General features: G+C 39.2%; 2 protein-coding genes across 7 annotated transcripts in view; one reads left to right on the top strand and one right to left on the bottom strand.

Moving 5' to 3' along the window:
* Window positions 1-5782, top strand: part of LOC139533904 (THO complex subunit 2-like) — a 73422-nt gene extending 67640 nt beyond the window's left edge. Inside the window, exons 37-39 of one of the 2 annotated variants that reach the window (XM_071332390.1) lie at window positions 4325-4401; window positions 4696-4747; window positions 4905-5782. In XM_071332390.1, coding sequence (XP_071188491.1) covers window positions 4325-4401; window positions 4696-4723 — 105 coding nt within the window. In that variant the 3' untranslated portion in view covers window positions 4724-4747; window positions 4905-5782. The remainder of the gene's footprint in view (window positions 1-4324; window positions 4402-4695; window positions 4748-4904) is intronic. The other variant, XM_071332397.1, reaches the window with a different exon arrangement.
* A 3018-nt stretch (window positions 5783-8800) lies between these two features.
* Window positions 8801-15853, bottom strand: part of LOC139533917 (glutamate receptor 3) — a 113869-nt gene continuing 106816 nt past the window's right edge. For 2 of the 5 annotated variants that reach the window (XM_071332447.1, XM_071332422.1), the window contains 3 exons: window positions 15007-15121; window positions 9435-9683; window positions 8801-8925 (listed from right to left, as the gene is read on the bottom strand). In XM_071332447.1, coding sequence (XP_071188548.1) covers window positions 9438-9683; window positions 15007-15121 — 361 coding nt within the window. In that variant the 3' untranslated portion in view covers window positions 8801-8925; window positions 9435-9437. Of the gene's footprint in view, window positions 8926-9434; window positions 9684-11105; window positions 11221-15006; window positions 15122-15853 lie in introns of those variants that run through there. The other 3 variants (XM_071332431.1, XM_071332411.1, XM_071332438.1) reach the window with 2 other exon arrangements.

The following is a 15853-nucleotide window of genomic DNA, read 5'->3' as shown; positions in this document are numbered from 1 at the left end:
AATTCCTAGTCAACAATGGGGGAGTGATTGCTTCTTAAAAGAGCACAAAATGTGTGTATTTCTAGCCATCTTTGAAAATCAAGTCTGGTAAAGAGCTTTTTTGTGTCTTAAAGGGGCAGTGTTGTGTTTTGAGACTCTTGAATAAACACGCTAACTAGCCAATAGGCAGAGGGTAGCATAATTTGTCTGACTCTCTGTAATAATGATATATTTTATTTTGTAAGGTGGTTTCTTGCATCAAACTCATTTTCAGTCACCTCCTTGTCTGAAGGACAAGTGGATAAGCAGGTTAATGTCAAGCCCTGTATGTTTTTTTCAAAAGTCTCATGGAATGTAGGCCTACATTGAACTGATAGCACAGCTATTTCCATGTTAAAATGTTATGGGATGCATTTTTTTCTGTTTTTGATGGCAGGCCACTGGTAGACCTACATTATGATCAAGTAGCCTACTTGGCCACTGTTAAAACTTAAAGCGGGTACAGTAAATGTGTGCCGGAAGTTGCACCGAATTTTCCCAATGTTCAAGTTTGCGCTCAGCAGACCTAAAATTTGCTCAAAAATATTGAGGCAACATTGGTAAGTTTAAAATAAATAAAAATTGAATAAAAGGAAACACAGTAGAGCTGAGCACAGGCAAAATCCTAGAGGAAAACATGTTTGTCTGTTTTAGTCTCCCAGACACTGGGACTAATTCAATTTTCAGCTGGACAATAACATAAAACACAAAGCCACAAATACAGTGGAATTGTTTACCAAGATGACATTGAATGTTCCTGAGTGACCAAGTTAGTTTTGAATTAAATCAGCTTGAAAATCTATGGCAAGACTTGAAAATGTCTGTCTAGCAATTACCAACAACCAACTGAAAAAGCTTGAAGAATTAAAAAAATAATCATGTGCAAATATTGTGTAACCCAGGCGTGCAGAGCTCTTAGAGACTTACCCAGAAAGACTTAAAGCTGTAATTGCTTCCAAAGGTGATTCTGATATGTATTGACTCAGGGGTGTGAATAATTATGTACGGTGCATTCAGAAAGTATTCAGACCCCTTCCCTTTTCCCACATTTTGTTACGTTACAGCCTTATTCTAAAAAGGATTAAATAAATAAAAAATCCTCATCAATCTACACACAATACCCCATTATGACAAAGCAAAAAATAAATGTTTGAAAATGTGCTAAATATAAAAAAACATACCTTACGTTTTCAGACTCTTTGCTATGAGACTCGAAATTGACCTCCGGTGCTTCCTGTTTCCATTGATCATCCTTGAGATGTTTCTACAACTTGATTGGAGTCCATCTGTGGTAAATTCAATTGATTGGACATGATTTGGAAAGGCACACCCCTGTCTATATAAGGTCCCACAGTTGACAGTGCATGTCTGAGCAAAAACCAAGCCATGAGGTAAAAACCAAGCCATGAGGTCGAAGGAATTGTCCGTAGAGCTCCGAGGCAGGATTGTGTCAAAGCACAGATCTGGGGAAGGGTACCAAAAGAAAGAAATCTGCAGCATTGAAGGTCCCCAAGAACACAGTGGCCTCCATCATTCTTAAATGGAAGAAGTTTGGAACCACCAAGACTCTTCCCAGAGCTGGCCAAACTGTGCAATCGGAGGAGAAGGGCCTTGGTCAGGGAGGTGAACAAGAACCCAATGGTCACTCTGACAGACCTCCGGAGTTCCTCTGTGGAAATGGGAGAACCTTCCAGAAGACAACCATCTCTGCAGCACTCCACCAATCAGGCCTTAATGGTAGAGTGGCCAGACGGAAGCCACTCAGTAAAAGGCACACGACAGCCCGCTTGGAGTTCGCCAAAAGAACTCTAAAGGACACTCAGACCATGAGAAACAAGATTTTCTGGTCTGATGAAACCAAGATTACTCTTTGGCCTAAATGTCACGTCTGGGGGAAATCTGGCACCATCCCTACGGATGGCACGGTGGTGGCAGAATCATGCTGTGGGGATGTTTTTCAGCTGCAGGGACTGGGAGATCAGTCTGGACCGAGGGAAAGATGAACGGCGCAAAGTACAGAGATCCTTGATGAATAACTGCTCCAGAGCCCTCAGGACCTCAGACAGGGGGGAGGTTTACCTTCCAACGAGACAACGACCCTAAGCACACAGCCAAGACAATGCAGGAGTGGCTTTGGGATGAGTCTCTGAATGTTCTTGCGTGGCCTAGCCAGAGCCCGAAATGAACCCAATCGAATCTCTGAAAAGACCTGAAAATAGCTGTGCAGCATCACTTCCCATCCAACCTAACAGAGCTTGAGAAGATCTGCAGAGAAGAATGGGATAAACTCCCCAAATACAGGTGTGCCAAGCTTGTAGCGTCATACCCAAGAAGACTCGAGGCTCTAATCGATGCCAAAATGGGCTTCAATAAAGTACTGAGTAAAGGGTCTGAATACTTATGTAAATGTGTTATTTTTATTTATTGTACATTTTCAAATATTTCTAAACTTTTTCTTTGTCATTATGGGGTATTGTGTGTGGATTGAGAAGAAAAACAAACAATTTAATCCATTTTACAATAAGGCTGTAACGTAACAAAATGTGGAAAAAGGTCTGAATACCATCCGAAGGCAATGTAAATTGGATGTTTCTGTATTAATTTTGTCATTATGGGGTATTGTGTGTAGATGGGTAAGAATTTTGTTTTTAATCAATTTTGAATTCAGGCTCGAACACAACCAATTTTGGACTAAGTCAAGTATGAATACTTTCAAGGCCCACACATTGGTGGTCCAGGTGTACAGTCGTGGCCATAAGTTTTGAGAATGACACAAATATTAATTTCCACAAAGTTTGCTGCTTCAGTGTCTTTAGATATTTTCGTCAGATGTTACTATGGAATACTGAAGTATAATTACAAGCATTTCATAAGTGTCAAAGGCTTTTATTGACAATTACATGAAGTTGATGCAAAGAGTCAATATTTGCATTGTTGACCCTTCTTTTTTAAGACCTCTGCAATCCGCCCTGGCATGCTGTCAATTAACTTCTGTGCTACATTCTGACTGATGGCAGCCCATTCTTGCATAATCAATGCTTGGAGTTTGTCAGAATTTGTGGGGTTTTGTTTGTCCACCCGCCTCTTGAGGAATGACCACAAGTTCTCAATGGGATTAAGGTCTGGGGAGTTTCCTGGCCATGGACCCAAAATATCGATGTTTTGTTCCCCGGGCCACTTAGTTATCACTTTTGCCTTATGGCAAGGTGCTCCATCATGCTGGAAAAGGCATTGTTCGTCACCAAACTGTTCCTGGATGGTTGGGAGAAGTTGCTCTCGGAGGATGTGTTGGTACCATTCTTTATTCATGGCTGCTTTCTTAGGCAAAATTGTGAGTGAGCCCACTCCCTTGGCTGAGAAGCAACCCACACATGAATGGTCTCAGGATGCTTTACTTTTGGCATGACACAGGACTGATGGTAGCGCTCACCTTGTCTTCTCCGGACCAGCTTTTTTCCGGATGCCCCAAACAATCGGAAAGGGGATTCATCAGAGAAAATGACTTTACCCCAGTCCTCAGCAGTCCAACCCCTGTACGTTTTGCAGAATATCAGTCTGTCCCTGATGTTCGTCCTGGAGAGAAGTGGCTTCTTTGCTGTCCTTCTTGACACCAGGCCATCCTCCAAAAGTCTTCGCCTCACTGTGCGTGCAAATGCACTCACACCTGCCTGCTGCCATTCCTGAGCAAGCTCTACTGGTGGTGCCCCGATCCCGCAGCTGAATCAACTTTAGGAGACTGGCGCTTGCTGGACTTTCTTGGGCGCCCTGAAGCCTTCACAACAATTGAACCGGTTGATTTGGGTGCAATATCCTTGCCTGTGAATCCCATTTTGTGCAAAGCAATGATGGCGGCACGTGTTTCCTTGCAGGTAACCATGGTTGACAGAGGAAGAACAATGATTCCAAGCACCACCCTCCTTTCGAAGCTTCCAGTCTGTTATTCGAACTCAATCAGCATGACAGAATGATCTCCAGCCTTGTCCTCGTCAACACTCACACCTGTGTTAACGAGAGAATCACTGACATGTCAGCTGGTCCTTTTGTGGCAGGGCTGAAATGCAGTGGGAATGTTTTTTGGGGATTCAGTTAATTTGCATGGCAAAGACGGGCTTTGCAATTAATCTGATCACTCCATAACATTCTGGAGTATGTGCAAATTGCCATCATACAAACTGAGGCAGCAGACTTTGTGAAAATTAATATTTGTGTCATTCTCAACTTTTGGCCACGACTGTACTATGTACCACTGGTGGGCACTAGTGATGTTTTGATTTTGACGTGTGTGTTTCCTGTCTGTTTGTTGAAGGAGTCTAGGCACGACAAAGACAAATCTGACAAGAAGGAGAAGAGGGACAGCAGTGGTGGAAAGGATGAGAAAAAACAATATCCTTAAAAGTTCTGGGTAACACTTCAGAACTGAAATTATGGAATTAACTAACTTCTGGAGACCTAGTATTTGGTGTAATTATAATAGTATTACCTTGAGTACTGTATATATTTGAATTGTATTATTCAAGGCAACAACCAAATCAAAAGATTGGGTCTTTATAGAAACATCTCACAGGGTCATGTTTATTATCTAGCTACCTTGTGGTAGATTTTCTGTTGATCTTTGTCATGTGTATCTAACAAATTGCAATATTTTTACTGTTTGAAGTTTTTCCTTAATGGTGGTACTCATAAGTCTTCTGACAAGCACAGATAATGTGTTATAGTTCAGTCAGTGAAGGTAAGTAGTAATGGAATAGTATATAAGTTCATTTACATTGTCCCAATTTAATATTACGCTTGACTTTCAAGTGTTTGTATGATTTGGTCTTTGTCTAAAGCATGTCTTCATTCTTACACTCCTTCCTCACCCTCCCCTCCCAATCTGTGGGCTGCAGCAGACCTGGAGAAGCCGTGCTTTCCCCTAGACAGACAGACGGAGAGACAGACAGTTACCCTCCCTCCCTCCTGTACCATGCTGTTAGCTAGTGCTCTGTTTTCTCTGCCTTGTGCAGTCTGAGATGAGGCCGCATCTGAAATGTTACTCTCATTTCTGCCTGTTTCTGTTGTAACTGTCTGCAAGTGATGTTAGTTTTAGTGTTTGAAACTTGCAGATCTCTTTATTTTTTATTTCAATTTATTTCAGTAACCAACTGAAAGTGAGTATTTTTTTTTACTTTTGAATATTGGCACAATGTGCTATTCAAATCACGGAATGTTATTCTACTCAGAAATTAAACTGGTAACTGTATGAAATGCTCTCGAAAGCATCAGGTCATACAGTCGATAATCACACATGCCTGATGAAGAAGAAAAAATCCGGTTTCATGTCAGGCTCCTCCCTCTTTCTTGTTTTATTGGCATTAATAGACACGCTCCATATTTGCATTTACCTCATTTAGTTACATGTCTATTTTATTTATCCTCCTTTTAATCCAGCCAAGTCTTTAGGCATGTATTGAGTGAAATGATACAAATGACCAGTTTGTATATTATGTGTACAATAATAAAGGTAACATGTAAGTCATATCTGTTATGTTTATTTTTCGATGTCCCCTTGCTATGTTCATTATGCGATTGTGTGTTATCAGGTTTTTAAATCATTTGTAAAATGACAGTTCCTCCTTGAAGCCAATAAAAAAAAAAATGTAAAAATTTAGAAAGCTTTGTACTCCAAATACAAATGTTTCAGAAACAACCTTTTTTGGAGTTTTTATCTGCTGTACTCGACAAGTGTATGCATTTTTTAACTAATAAATGATAGTTTTCCTAGTGAGCCATTCGTGTTCGGTGTCCACTTATTTGAACTTTTAGGGTTATTTGCCATCCCACTTCACTTCATTGTTACAGTTAAGCTGAAGTAACACAGACCGCTCAGTAGGTCAGGCAAGAAGTTATTAGAAAGTTTCAAGTTCCCACACTAAGGGTACACAGAGAACGCTCTAAACTGTGCATTTTCTGATGTGAAACCTTGCACAAAGAGACATCTCCAGTGTTGAGTAATGCTATAAAGCCTTATAGGAAAAGCTATTGCAGTTTATTTTCGGATATGTACAGAAAACCTTAAGAAAAAAGATTAGGGTCAGAGTGCAGTATAACTTCAGTACACTGCAGTTATTCTGCAATTACTGTGTCCAAAATACCACAGTTGGCTGCAGTTACAAAAACAGATTGCAGTTTTGAAACTGCAGTAAAAGTGCAGTCAGGGAAGCTCTTAAATACCTTAGAAATGTATAGTCTAGTGTTCGCCAATCAGATTTTTCACCAATGCTCCTTATCGGATATATCACTTCACTCTGTAAACTGGCCATATCTGTATACCTGTTGCAAGACCCATTTATTGATGCTTATTTATAAAACCCTCTTATGCTTCACTCCCCCTATCTTAGTGACCTACTGCAACCCTCATCCTCCATATACTGTACAACACCCGTTCTACCTTATTGCCCTTCGTGCTGTTATCTGTGCCTAAATGTTTGTACCATGTTTGTGCTGCTAGCTACCGTGTTGTTTCATGTTGTGTTGCTACCATTCTGTGTTTTAGGTCTCTTTTTATGTAGTGTTGTGTCTCATGTGTGTGTTGTCCCCGCAGGATGCCTCTTGGTAGGCCATCATTGTTTGTAAATTAGAATTTGTTCTTAATTGACTTGCCTAGTTAAAGGTTAAAACAAATAGTGTTCAGACTAGGCTCCTAGTCTTGTTATTTTACAGTTGCGAGCATTCTCCTGTTCCTCTCTGCCTCAGTGTTTTAGCTTGGTCGTAAATCACGAGTTCCCTGGCTTTGCATCATTTATCACACAAAATCCCCAGACCAAGTCCTGTCCAGTCTGGCAATCCTGCTAGTTTATACATGTACATTGGAAATAACCCTCTCTCATACCTTCTTTGTAATATAGTCAATTGTCATGAAAAAATTGCTTGCATATACCATTCAACTGTAATGGCATTCTACTCCAGAGCAAGCCTTATGGATTGTCCATATTGTGTCATTCTCTGCCCATTTCAAGATCATGCTTGCAGAATAAAAAGTCGGCTGGATAAATGTTAATATTTCCTGGTTTCTTCCTGTCTATTACATGGTGCAGTATGATCACTGGAGATATTTGGATGATAAAATGTATTGTCCCTGTATGACAGAATAACATTCAATAGCTTAACTAATAATATTAGAAAATAACTGATTTTTAAATCCACTTTTATTTACAAAATGTAATAAAATTCTTTGTACAGGACCTCACAAGGTTCAGTATGTCCACACATGCAGTTCTTGTTATCACTACGCAGCTTAACAATTTTCTCATTGCTGAGGTGCAATTACAAATAAAATAACTAAAAGGATCAAATTTGTTATAAAGTTGAGATTGTTTGCTAACTTCCTAGGGTCTGCTTTAGGTTGCAGTTTGGTAAAGTGATCACCAATTTCACATGCATTTTATTTCTAAAAAAATAAAAATAAAAATATATAAAAAAAAAGATTAGAGAAGCCTTCATTTAATAAAATCAATGTTTCTTAACATTTATGCTTCTCCATGGTTAAAGAATTCTCTTATTCATCATCTGTTTTCTGCTTGGCATGTCTTCAAAGTGTAGGCTAGTGGATCACAGTTTTTGTAGAAACATAAAAACACAGAAATACTCTTGTTTTATTCTTCTGATCTCTCCACTCTCATTGGGTTAATTACTGAATAATGATCAATCTAAACAGAAAACACAGGTACAAAGAAATGAATGTAAATTACAACTAGATATAGTGTGCTATTATTTACCAAACATGTTAAGATAGAGCTTTAACTCCATTAGTATATATTATCATTGGATTGCATTGCAATTAGACTTACAATTTAATAACCTTGTTGTGAAAGAAATGTAGCTGATTTTGATTAAGATGAGTACTCAAACCTTTTAAATGTTGTAAATTGGGGTGTACTGTTTATAACAAAAAACCTATTATGCTCAGTAGGCCTATACTGTAAATATGCAAGTGTTCTCTACAACTGTTAATACTCTGTTCAATCAAAAACCTCAATCACAACATGGCCCCATATGGCTTTTAAAAACTGATCATGTCTTCATAAAAACTGTTTTCAATTTAACATTTTTGTTTGGCAGTAGTGACAAGTGTGGGCCATTGCCCAAATTAAATATTGCATTTATTTTTAACCAGTCATGTTATGCTGCTACCATGGTGATAAAATGTCAGCTTGTCCATCAGGCTCTAAGAAAATGGACAGCACTTAAGACATTTTAAATAACCAATGATTTCAAATTATGCATATTTTTTAAATAAAAGATAGGGTACAACATTGTCCTTTTCTTTTGATCCTACCCTATTGATTGAAGTTTATCTTAGATTATTATATGACATTGAAAATAATTGTATAGTAAAATAGGCAGATGACTCTAGTACGTTCAATAAAACACAACATTTTTTCAATAAACATTTTACCACTAAAATACACCTGTAAAGGCTTGAAATTACTTAAAATGTTCTCTGGGATGAGATTCTTAATGGCAAGTAATGGCTTTTTTTCTTCAAAATAATTTAACTAAAACTTTCCCCACTTATAGATTACAACAGTATAAATGTTTTCTTTCTTTCCTACCCTATATTCTTTAGCGATTCTTGTATTTTCAAGTGAACCAAAATGGAGTTGCATTGCTGTGATGCTGAATGCTCCGTAAGGCACTAAGAGAGGCAAGTCCCATATTTCAAGAAGCACAAGTCCTATTGCGTCACCGTCGTCAATAATCATGCCAGGCTTGGCAACACAGGATGGGCATTTGTTGACTGTGGGTTTGGGTCCAAGCTGATGACCAAGTCTGCCGCCTCGCCTCCAGGGTGCCAGCCAGTGGGTTGTGTTCCTACAGAGTGACTGTCCCTTCCTCCAGACACACCAGCGGAAGGGACAGACTTCAGATCTGTAAAACCGGAATCGGATTTCAACAGAATTTTTTGTTGATACCATAAAATTTTATATTTTTCAGTAATAGGCAACTTACATAAAACATATAGACCATTCAGGACCCTTGACTAGATTTCAAAAGCATTCAAAATCAGTGTTTGTAGCCTATTCTTGAAAAATATTCTAGAACATACAATACATGTATTGCTTATGTTGAAAACATTATCAGCTTATCATAACATTATGTTGCAATGGCATTCAGTAACAGGGTGACATCAATTCTGAGAGACACTTAGTGCCCAAGACAGGGCTCTCCAACCCTGTTCCTTGTGAGCTACCCTCCTGTAGGTTTTCACTCCAACCCCAGTTGTAAGCAACCTTATTCAGTTTATCAACCAGCTGATTTTTAGAATCAGGTGCACTAGATTAGGGTTGGAGCAAAAACCTACAAGACGGTATCTCTCCAGGAACAGGGTTGAAGAGCCCTGGCCAAGACAACTGGGACAAAATGTGGGAGAGACATACCCCCTAGATTTTAACACTCTCTGTTCCATACACATTATAGCCTTCTCGGTACGTGGCAAAATTCTGGGTGTTTGCCGGAGGAGCTGGTTTAAAGTTTTGGGCATTCTTAGCCAGATTCAGTCGTTTGGTTTCAGCCCGTGACTTATAACAGAACTCTATCAAAGCCACGGTCATAGCCAGCCCTAGCCCTCCAACCAGAATATAGAAGACTCCCGCCACATTGCTCAAGCTTAGAGCACTTGTCTTGTCCTGGGAAAGGTAAAGAACAATGTTAAGAATTTTTTCAGACATTTTGGTTGTGACCTGATCAAACAAGAAAGGCAAAATCTCCCCAAGTCAAATACAGCTCTAATGAAGATGACACCCCCACTATTAGTGATCTAATGAATTACCCCAACAACTCTGTATGGTTCTATCAACTGTGTAGGCAGTGAATCCCATGGAGACATATGCCTACTGTGGGGTAGTATTGACGTAAACTACAGAGGTTGACCTGCTGAATGACTTCCCTACAACAGTGGGAAGCTGGGAGCAGCTTGGGACTGTCTGGTAGGTCAGTCAATCCTCAACAATAGCAGGAGAGGTGGGTCAACTCTGCAGGTAGTTAATAACATAGCTAGATTGGTGAATGTCGAGAAAAAGGTTCCTTATACCCTATTCTGTGGCTCGTTTACGAGGCCACCCTAAAGGAAGGTGGTCAATGTCGTACAGGTCAAAAAACTCTTAATTGGCCCTGACTTCACTGTGATATTGTAGTTCTTCAAATGTACCATTAATAATCTGACTGAATCTCACAATTTCAATCAAAGTGGCAAGCTGTTTTGCTGCTACTAAGATCCAAACTTAGATATTGAAATTAATTTATAAGAGTTTTACCATTTGCATTTTAACCCTATAAGTGTGTCCTTTAAATTGTGCTTCATATAGACTGTCGTAGGAGAGCCCTGACATTGGCTACAGGGCCAGTATGTCCTGTCCTCTGAATTTCTCAGAGGGTTAAATAACTGGTTTATATTAAATCCTTTAACTTCATGAAGTGTGCAAACAAAATCTCCTTATTGTGACATTCTACAGTTCAAACATGACCTTCAGATTCCACATGATCACTGTATGACCAAGTGGAGTTTGTCAGAGTAAAGAAGCTTGTTCAGTAAGTCACACTGTATAATGTTAATAGATTCAATATACCCAATTAGCACGCAAATAAGTAAGGACACTAATAAACAATATTTCAATAAAAGTTTGGTCAACAAAACAGTAGCATAATGGTTACAATTCAATGGTTGTCATTTGTCTATGGTAAATATGAATACAAATGTAATTTTACATTTTCCAAGGCATGCTGCACCTTTTCAATTATCATTACATATGTCTAAGCTGTGTAATGAGATCTTAGGAATAATAATGATTAATATTATTAACAGTAATGTAAACATTAATAATGTGGATGCGGATGTGTAAGACAAACTAGCCCATGAATATTGTTTACAATGTTTTCACTGTGTTGCAGATATCTCATTCTTGGAACACAAAAACAAAAAGGAAAAAATGAAAGATAAAATATTCTATACATATAGATTTTTTAAATGTATGTTATTTAGGTATTTGCATATGAACAGTTAAGTCAAAATGCAATTTGCAATCAGTACAAAAAGACCTGCAGCGACTGACCTTACTTCCAGAGTCCTTGGTTCCACATTCACCCTTATCGTACCACCATTTGTTTTTCAGCTTGTCTAAGATGCCTTGTTCACTGAGTTTCAATACTGCAAGGTTTACAGGAGTTCTTCACGTGGGAAATAACATAAATAACATTATATTATGTTATTTTATGTTATTCAAGCTTTAAACTACTTCATACTTTACAAAGCGATAGAGCAGGGTCCTGGCCAAGACAACACAGAGAGCAGGCAAAACTAACTGTTACCTTTCATACACCAGGACTAACCCCTACCGTACCAGACCCTACCTGTATCGCTTTGAGTAATCGGCACACACTGTTCAAAAAAGTACTTATGATTGGGACTAGCAGAATAGCTACTGTAATATAGCTCTGTATGTGCATAAAAAAGGTGCAATTGTTATGGGCACATGTAGCTTTTTGACCAAGGGTTTAGCAAGGTGGATCTAACAGGAACCCTTTCCTGACTAACAGACAAACAAAAACTAGCAGCCCATTTTGGTTCTAGCTGAGGATAGCCAACGCCTCACAAAATACAGCCCTTCACTGCACATGCATCCACAGAGCCACCTATAAATCTGACTTGCATAGGCCTATACTGTGCAATTAACATCAATCAAATGTAACATTGGGAACTACAAGAGAGCGGTAGATCTAAATTGGAGTAATATGGAATTGTAGCCAATCTGATTTTCTATCATTTCAATATATACCAACATGTTGATTCTATGAAGCTCTGTGGCTGCATGATTAGTGTATATAGCTACTTTCTTTAACTTCTAATTGCAATGATATCAATAAAATATACATGTAGATTTGACTGAATAAGACTAAGGAATGTAAAAGCTAAACCGTTTCTAATGAGTCCTGAAGTAGGGCGTTATGTTTGTAAGACATTATGCTATCTACATGACTGCTCCATTTCTGTGTTTATTTTCTTCCTGAAAAATGATCAGGGTTTGTAATTTAACTTCATTAAATATATTGTATTCACCACTGTAGTCTGCTTCATGCATAATAGCATAATATTTACATAAAAGAGGAGAGAATGTGAGGTTATTTGATCTTATCTGGCTAGACGGCTTATTTTCACAGCAATTTAGACAACATACTTCGACAACATTTATGGTTCACAGTAAGTCTCAGAAAAGAACTATGTGAATAGGAATGAGTTTAGTAACAGCAGCTTTGCACAGTTAGTACGGTCTCCTACTCATACTGAGCTGTTGCTATGGACATGGTAAGTCACATCGGGCAAGGTTCCAGTACTGGTATCAGTGTGGAGAGTAGCAGCTAAACAATGGACAGAATGGGCACAACATCAGGACAAACTGGGTGTACTGACATCTGTTTCCCTACTAAGTCCCCAAGCAAGAAGAATCCCTGGCAATGGCATGGCTATTTGGTTTGGAAGAGTACCATCCCCTTTTTTTTAGGCTATAGTAAAGACAGACTAAATAAATAACAGCGCTATAACAGTGCCATAACATAACAGTGTTATAATGCATGATGTAGTCATGGGGACAAAGCAACAACAACAACAAAAAACAGGTGATCATTTAGTTCCCTCTTGCGTGACCCGTATCCAGAGCTGGCAGGGTGTCCTATAGTCACTTAATGTGTTTGCATGCCCTCATAGGACACCCTGCCAGCTCTGGATACGGGTCACGCAAGAGGGAACTAAATGATCACCTGTTTTTTGTTGTTGTTGTTGCTTTGACCCAGCCATGACCCAGCAACCTAGAGGTCAGTGGACTGAGAGCGCTGACAGGCTAACAGCGAGATAGAGGACAGTACTCTCCTAGCTAACGTGTCACAGAGGGTCTGTCTGTCTGTCCAGTAGTGGCTGACATGATAATGACACATGCTGATGTACGCGCTGTACTGAGCATGCCTGTCAGATGGCTTTCACCTTGTGACTGTGATTGCTGCTAGCTGCTAATTAAACATGCTTTGCTTCGTCCCGTCTTGATCCAGTCCAACAACGAGGAGGAGCAATATAAAAAAGCAATGTTCAGTTATTTTTTGAGAGTATAAAATCAGTGTCTGTGGTGGGGGATGTCTAATGACTCTTTCACTGTTACCATCAAGTATGATTCAGGTGTCAAATAAATACATATGTTGAGGTGACAAAACAAAAACTGGAAAACAATACAAACAGAACACTCCCAAAACATACAAATCGACAAAACTATAAAATCAACCCACACAGTATTTGACAGTTCATTCAAAATATCAAATACAATTTTAAAACAAAAGATGCACAACTGAGAAAACATGACACACAGAAGAAACACGATGTACTCATGTCTTTACACCATCCGATTCTCATACATCCAAATATCTATCAGAAATAGTTACTCGTTCCAGTTCTTAACCTGCTGTATGAACTTTCCTTATTGAGTATATGTCTGTGATAAGCATGTAGTCTACTTTCATATTTGAGACAATTTCCCTAGGTATTTATGGTATATTTACAGTGTAATTTGCCAATGTCAGATCTAGTTTGTGTCTATAATATATTGGGTTTTCCTCTGTCAGTGGTTATTACATACAATATATTTGAAGCACATTGTTAAAGTACCAACACATGCATTTTTAAGAATAAAAGAATAAACAAGAAATGTGGCAGTCAGGTGCAATATCATAACATGGCTACCCTCTCTCTACCAAGGATTCAAGGCAGATTGCTTGCAGGACGAGGCAGCTACTGTGTGTTGCTCTGCTATAGTTTTCATGTCCCGCTTACACTCAGGAATGAATGACTAGAGTCAACAACATCAAAGTCAGTCTGCCTGTTCTTCTACAATGTGCCAAGTGTACTGTGGTCAAGATGCAAGCAGAAGATTAAAGACAGAGACGGATCCACAGTCAGGCTGTCGCTGTGCCCTCGTGTTCTGAAACACAAGATCAAGTCATATTTTCCACCCTCTTGCAGATTGTCATTTGTCGGGATGGGGCCGGCCATGGGGAGACTGACTGGTCTTGGAGACTAAGACCAACCAAAGGAATCTGTCAGGGTCACAAGCTAAGACTAAGGTTTTCAGCGATGTTATTGGTAACAGACAGAAGTTTGGATCATTTGGTGTCACTGTCATTAGAATTCTCACGTTTGCCTGCAATGCTTAGTCCCCTCAAGACTACGCTGTTCGCCTCGCCTGCCCTAGCACCCAAGGTTGAGGCAGTTTGGAGAGTGCTACAGTACACCTCAGTGCTAGGGTACATGGCCACTGCCATGTTATTCTCTTAATCAATACTTCATTCGGCATCAATTGCAACAAATTATTAATCCACTGTCAGTTAAATAAGTGATGAAATGGGTTGTTCTCTTCAAATAGAAGCCCCCTGAAGTACATTTTAGTGAAACAGAGCATTATAATTCCACCATGTTTGTCCTGTGGATATAAAAAGCAGAGGAAATGTACATTCTGCCATTCTGTATGTTTAGCCTTTGACAACCACAGGGCAAAGCACTAAACTAAAAAGCCTCTGGAGAAACGTAGGAAATATCTCACAGAGCAGCGCTGCTGCAGAGCAAAACACTGACTCCCCAAAGGAGGTCATACAGTATGGCTTCTTACCAGAGTGGTGCTACTCTTCAACCATCGGGAATAATAATTAGCTTCAACACTTCTTTACCTGCAGTTAAAAAATAGCACATTTTTTAAAATCAGAAATATCTAAATTGTTACTGGTCTTTTTCCTCCATTAGCCAAGTAAAGGGTTCCCAGTTTGATCTCAGTTGCACAATAAAATAGAAAAAGCCACACGGTTTTCTGTTACAGGGCCATAGTGGACTGTGGTTGGGGCCTATTGGTTACAGTAGTGATATAACAGGCTTGCCGATTACTCTACTCTACGATACCCGATATTGGTGACATTGAGGCTGACCTTGGAGTCACCTCCCCCGCTGCCGCACTCTCCCTTGTCGTACCACCATTTGTTTTTCAATTTGTCCAAGAGGCCTTGCTCATTCAGTTTTAACACTGCCAGGTTAACAGCATTTCTTGAAACGATAAAACATGACTTGTAAGAAAACGAACAGGTCCGTGAGAAATCTAATATTAGAATATTAGTTAATAGTAATAATAATAATAATAATATCAAATGATTCATAAGGGGGATCACGAAAATGACAAATTGGTAAAGAATTTCAACGGTGTGTAGAGGTAAGAAGCGTTTTACAGCAAAGAAAGTGTTAAATATTAAAGAGGTGGTATGGAGGGTTACATTGCTCAGAACTGAAGTGTGCGGGATAGGGACACTTTGCCATAGAGAATAGAAGAATAACGACAACATACAGCATGCACGTTAACATTCATCACAAGTGACAGTGCAGCTTTTAGCAAGTTAAGTGAAAGAAACACATTGAACTGTTAAATTAGAAGCAATGCAGAACTGCCAAAGAGGGACACCACAGAGGACAGAGAGAGGAAAGGTTGAGGGGAAGAGAAAAACAAACGAGGGGTGGGTGTGGGGGCACATCAACATACAAATGGATTTAGTAAATATGACTAATATACCAATAAGTACTTTCCCTTTGAAGAGAAAGAAAAAGACAGAAACACAGAGAGAAACGAACCATAGAGAGAACATGATAGAAATGGCTTTACGTCTACACGAGAGTTAAACACATAATACCGTTTACTTCCTGATGAACCTCAGAAAATGAAAAATTGAGGAGTGAGGAAGAAGAGGAATGGGACAACAGGAGACATCAGGGTAGGTGGAATACTAT

This window comes from Salvelinus alpinus, chromosome 1, assembly GCF_045679555.1.
Source record: "Salvelinus alpinus chromosome 1, SLU_Salpinus.1, whole genome shotgun sequence".
In the NCBI taxonomy this organism is placed as follows: domain Eukaryota; kingdom Metazoa; phylum Chordata; class Actinopteri; order Salmoniformes; family Salmonidae; genus Salvelinus; species Salvelinus alpinus.
This window is presented reverse-complemented; position numbering and strand designations above follow the sequence as displayed.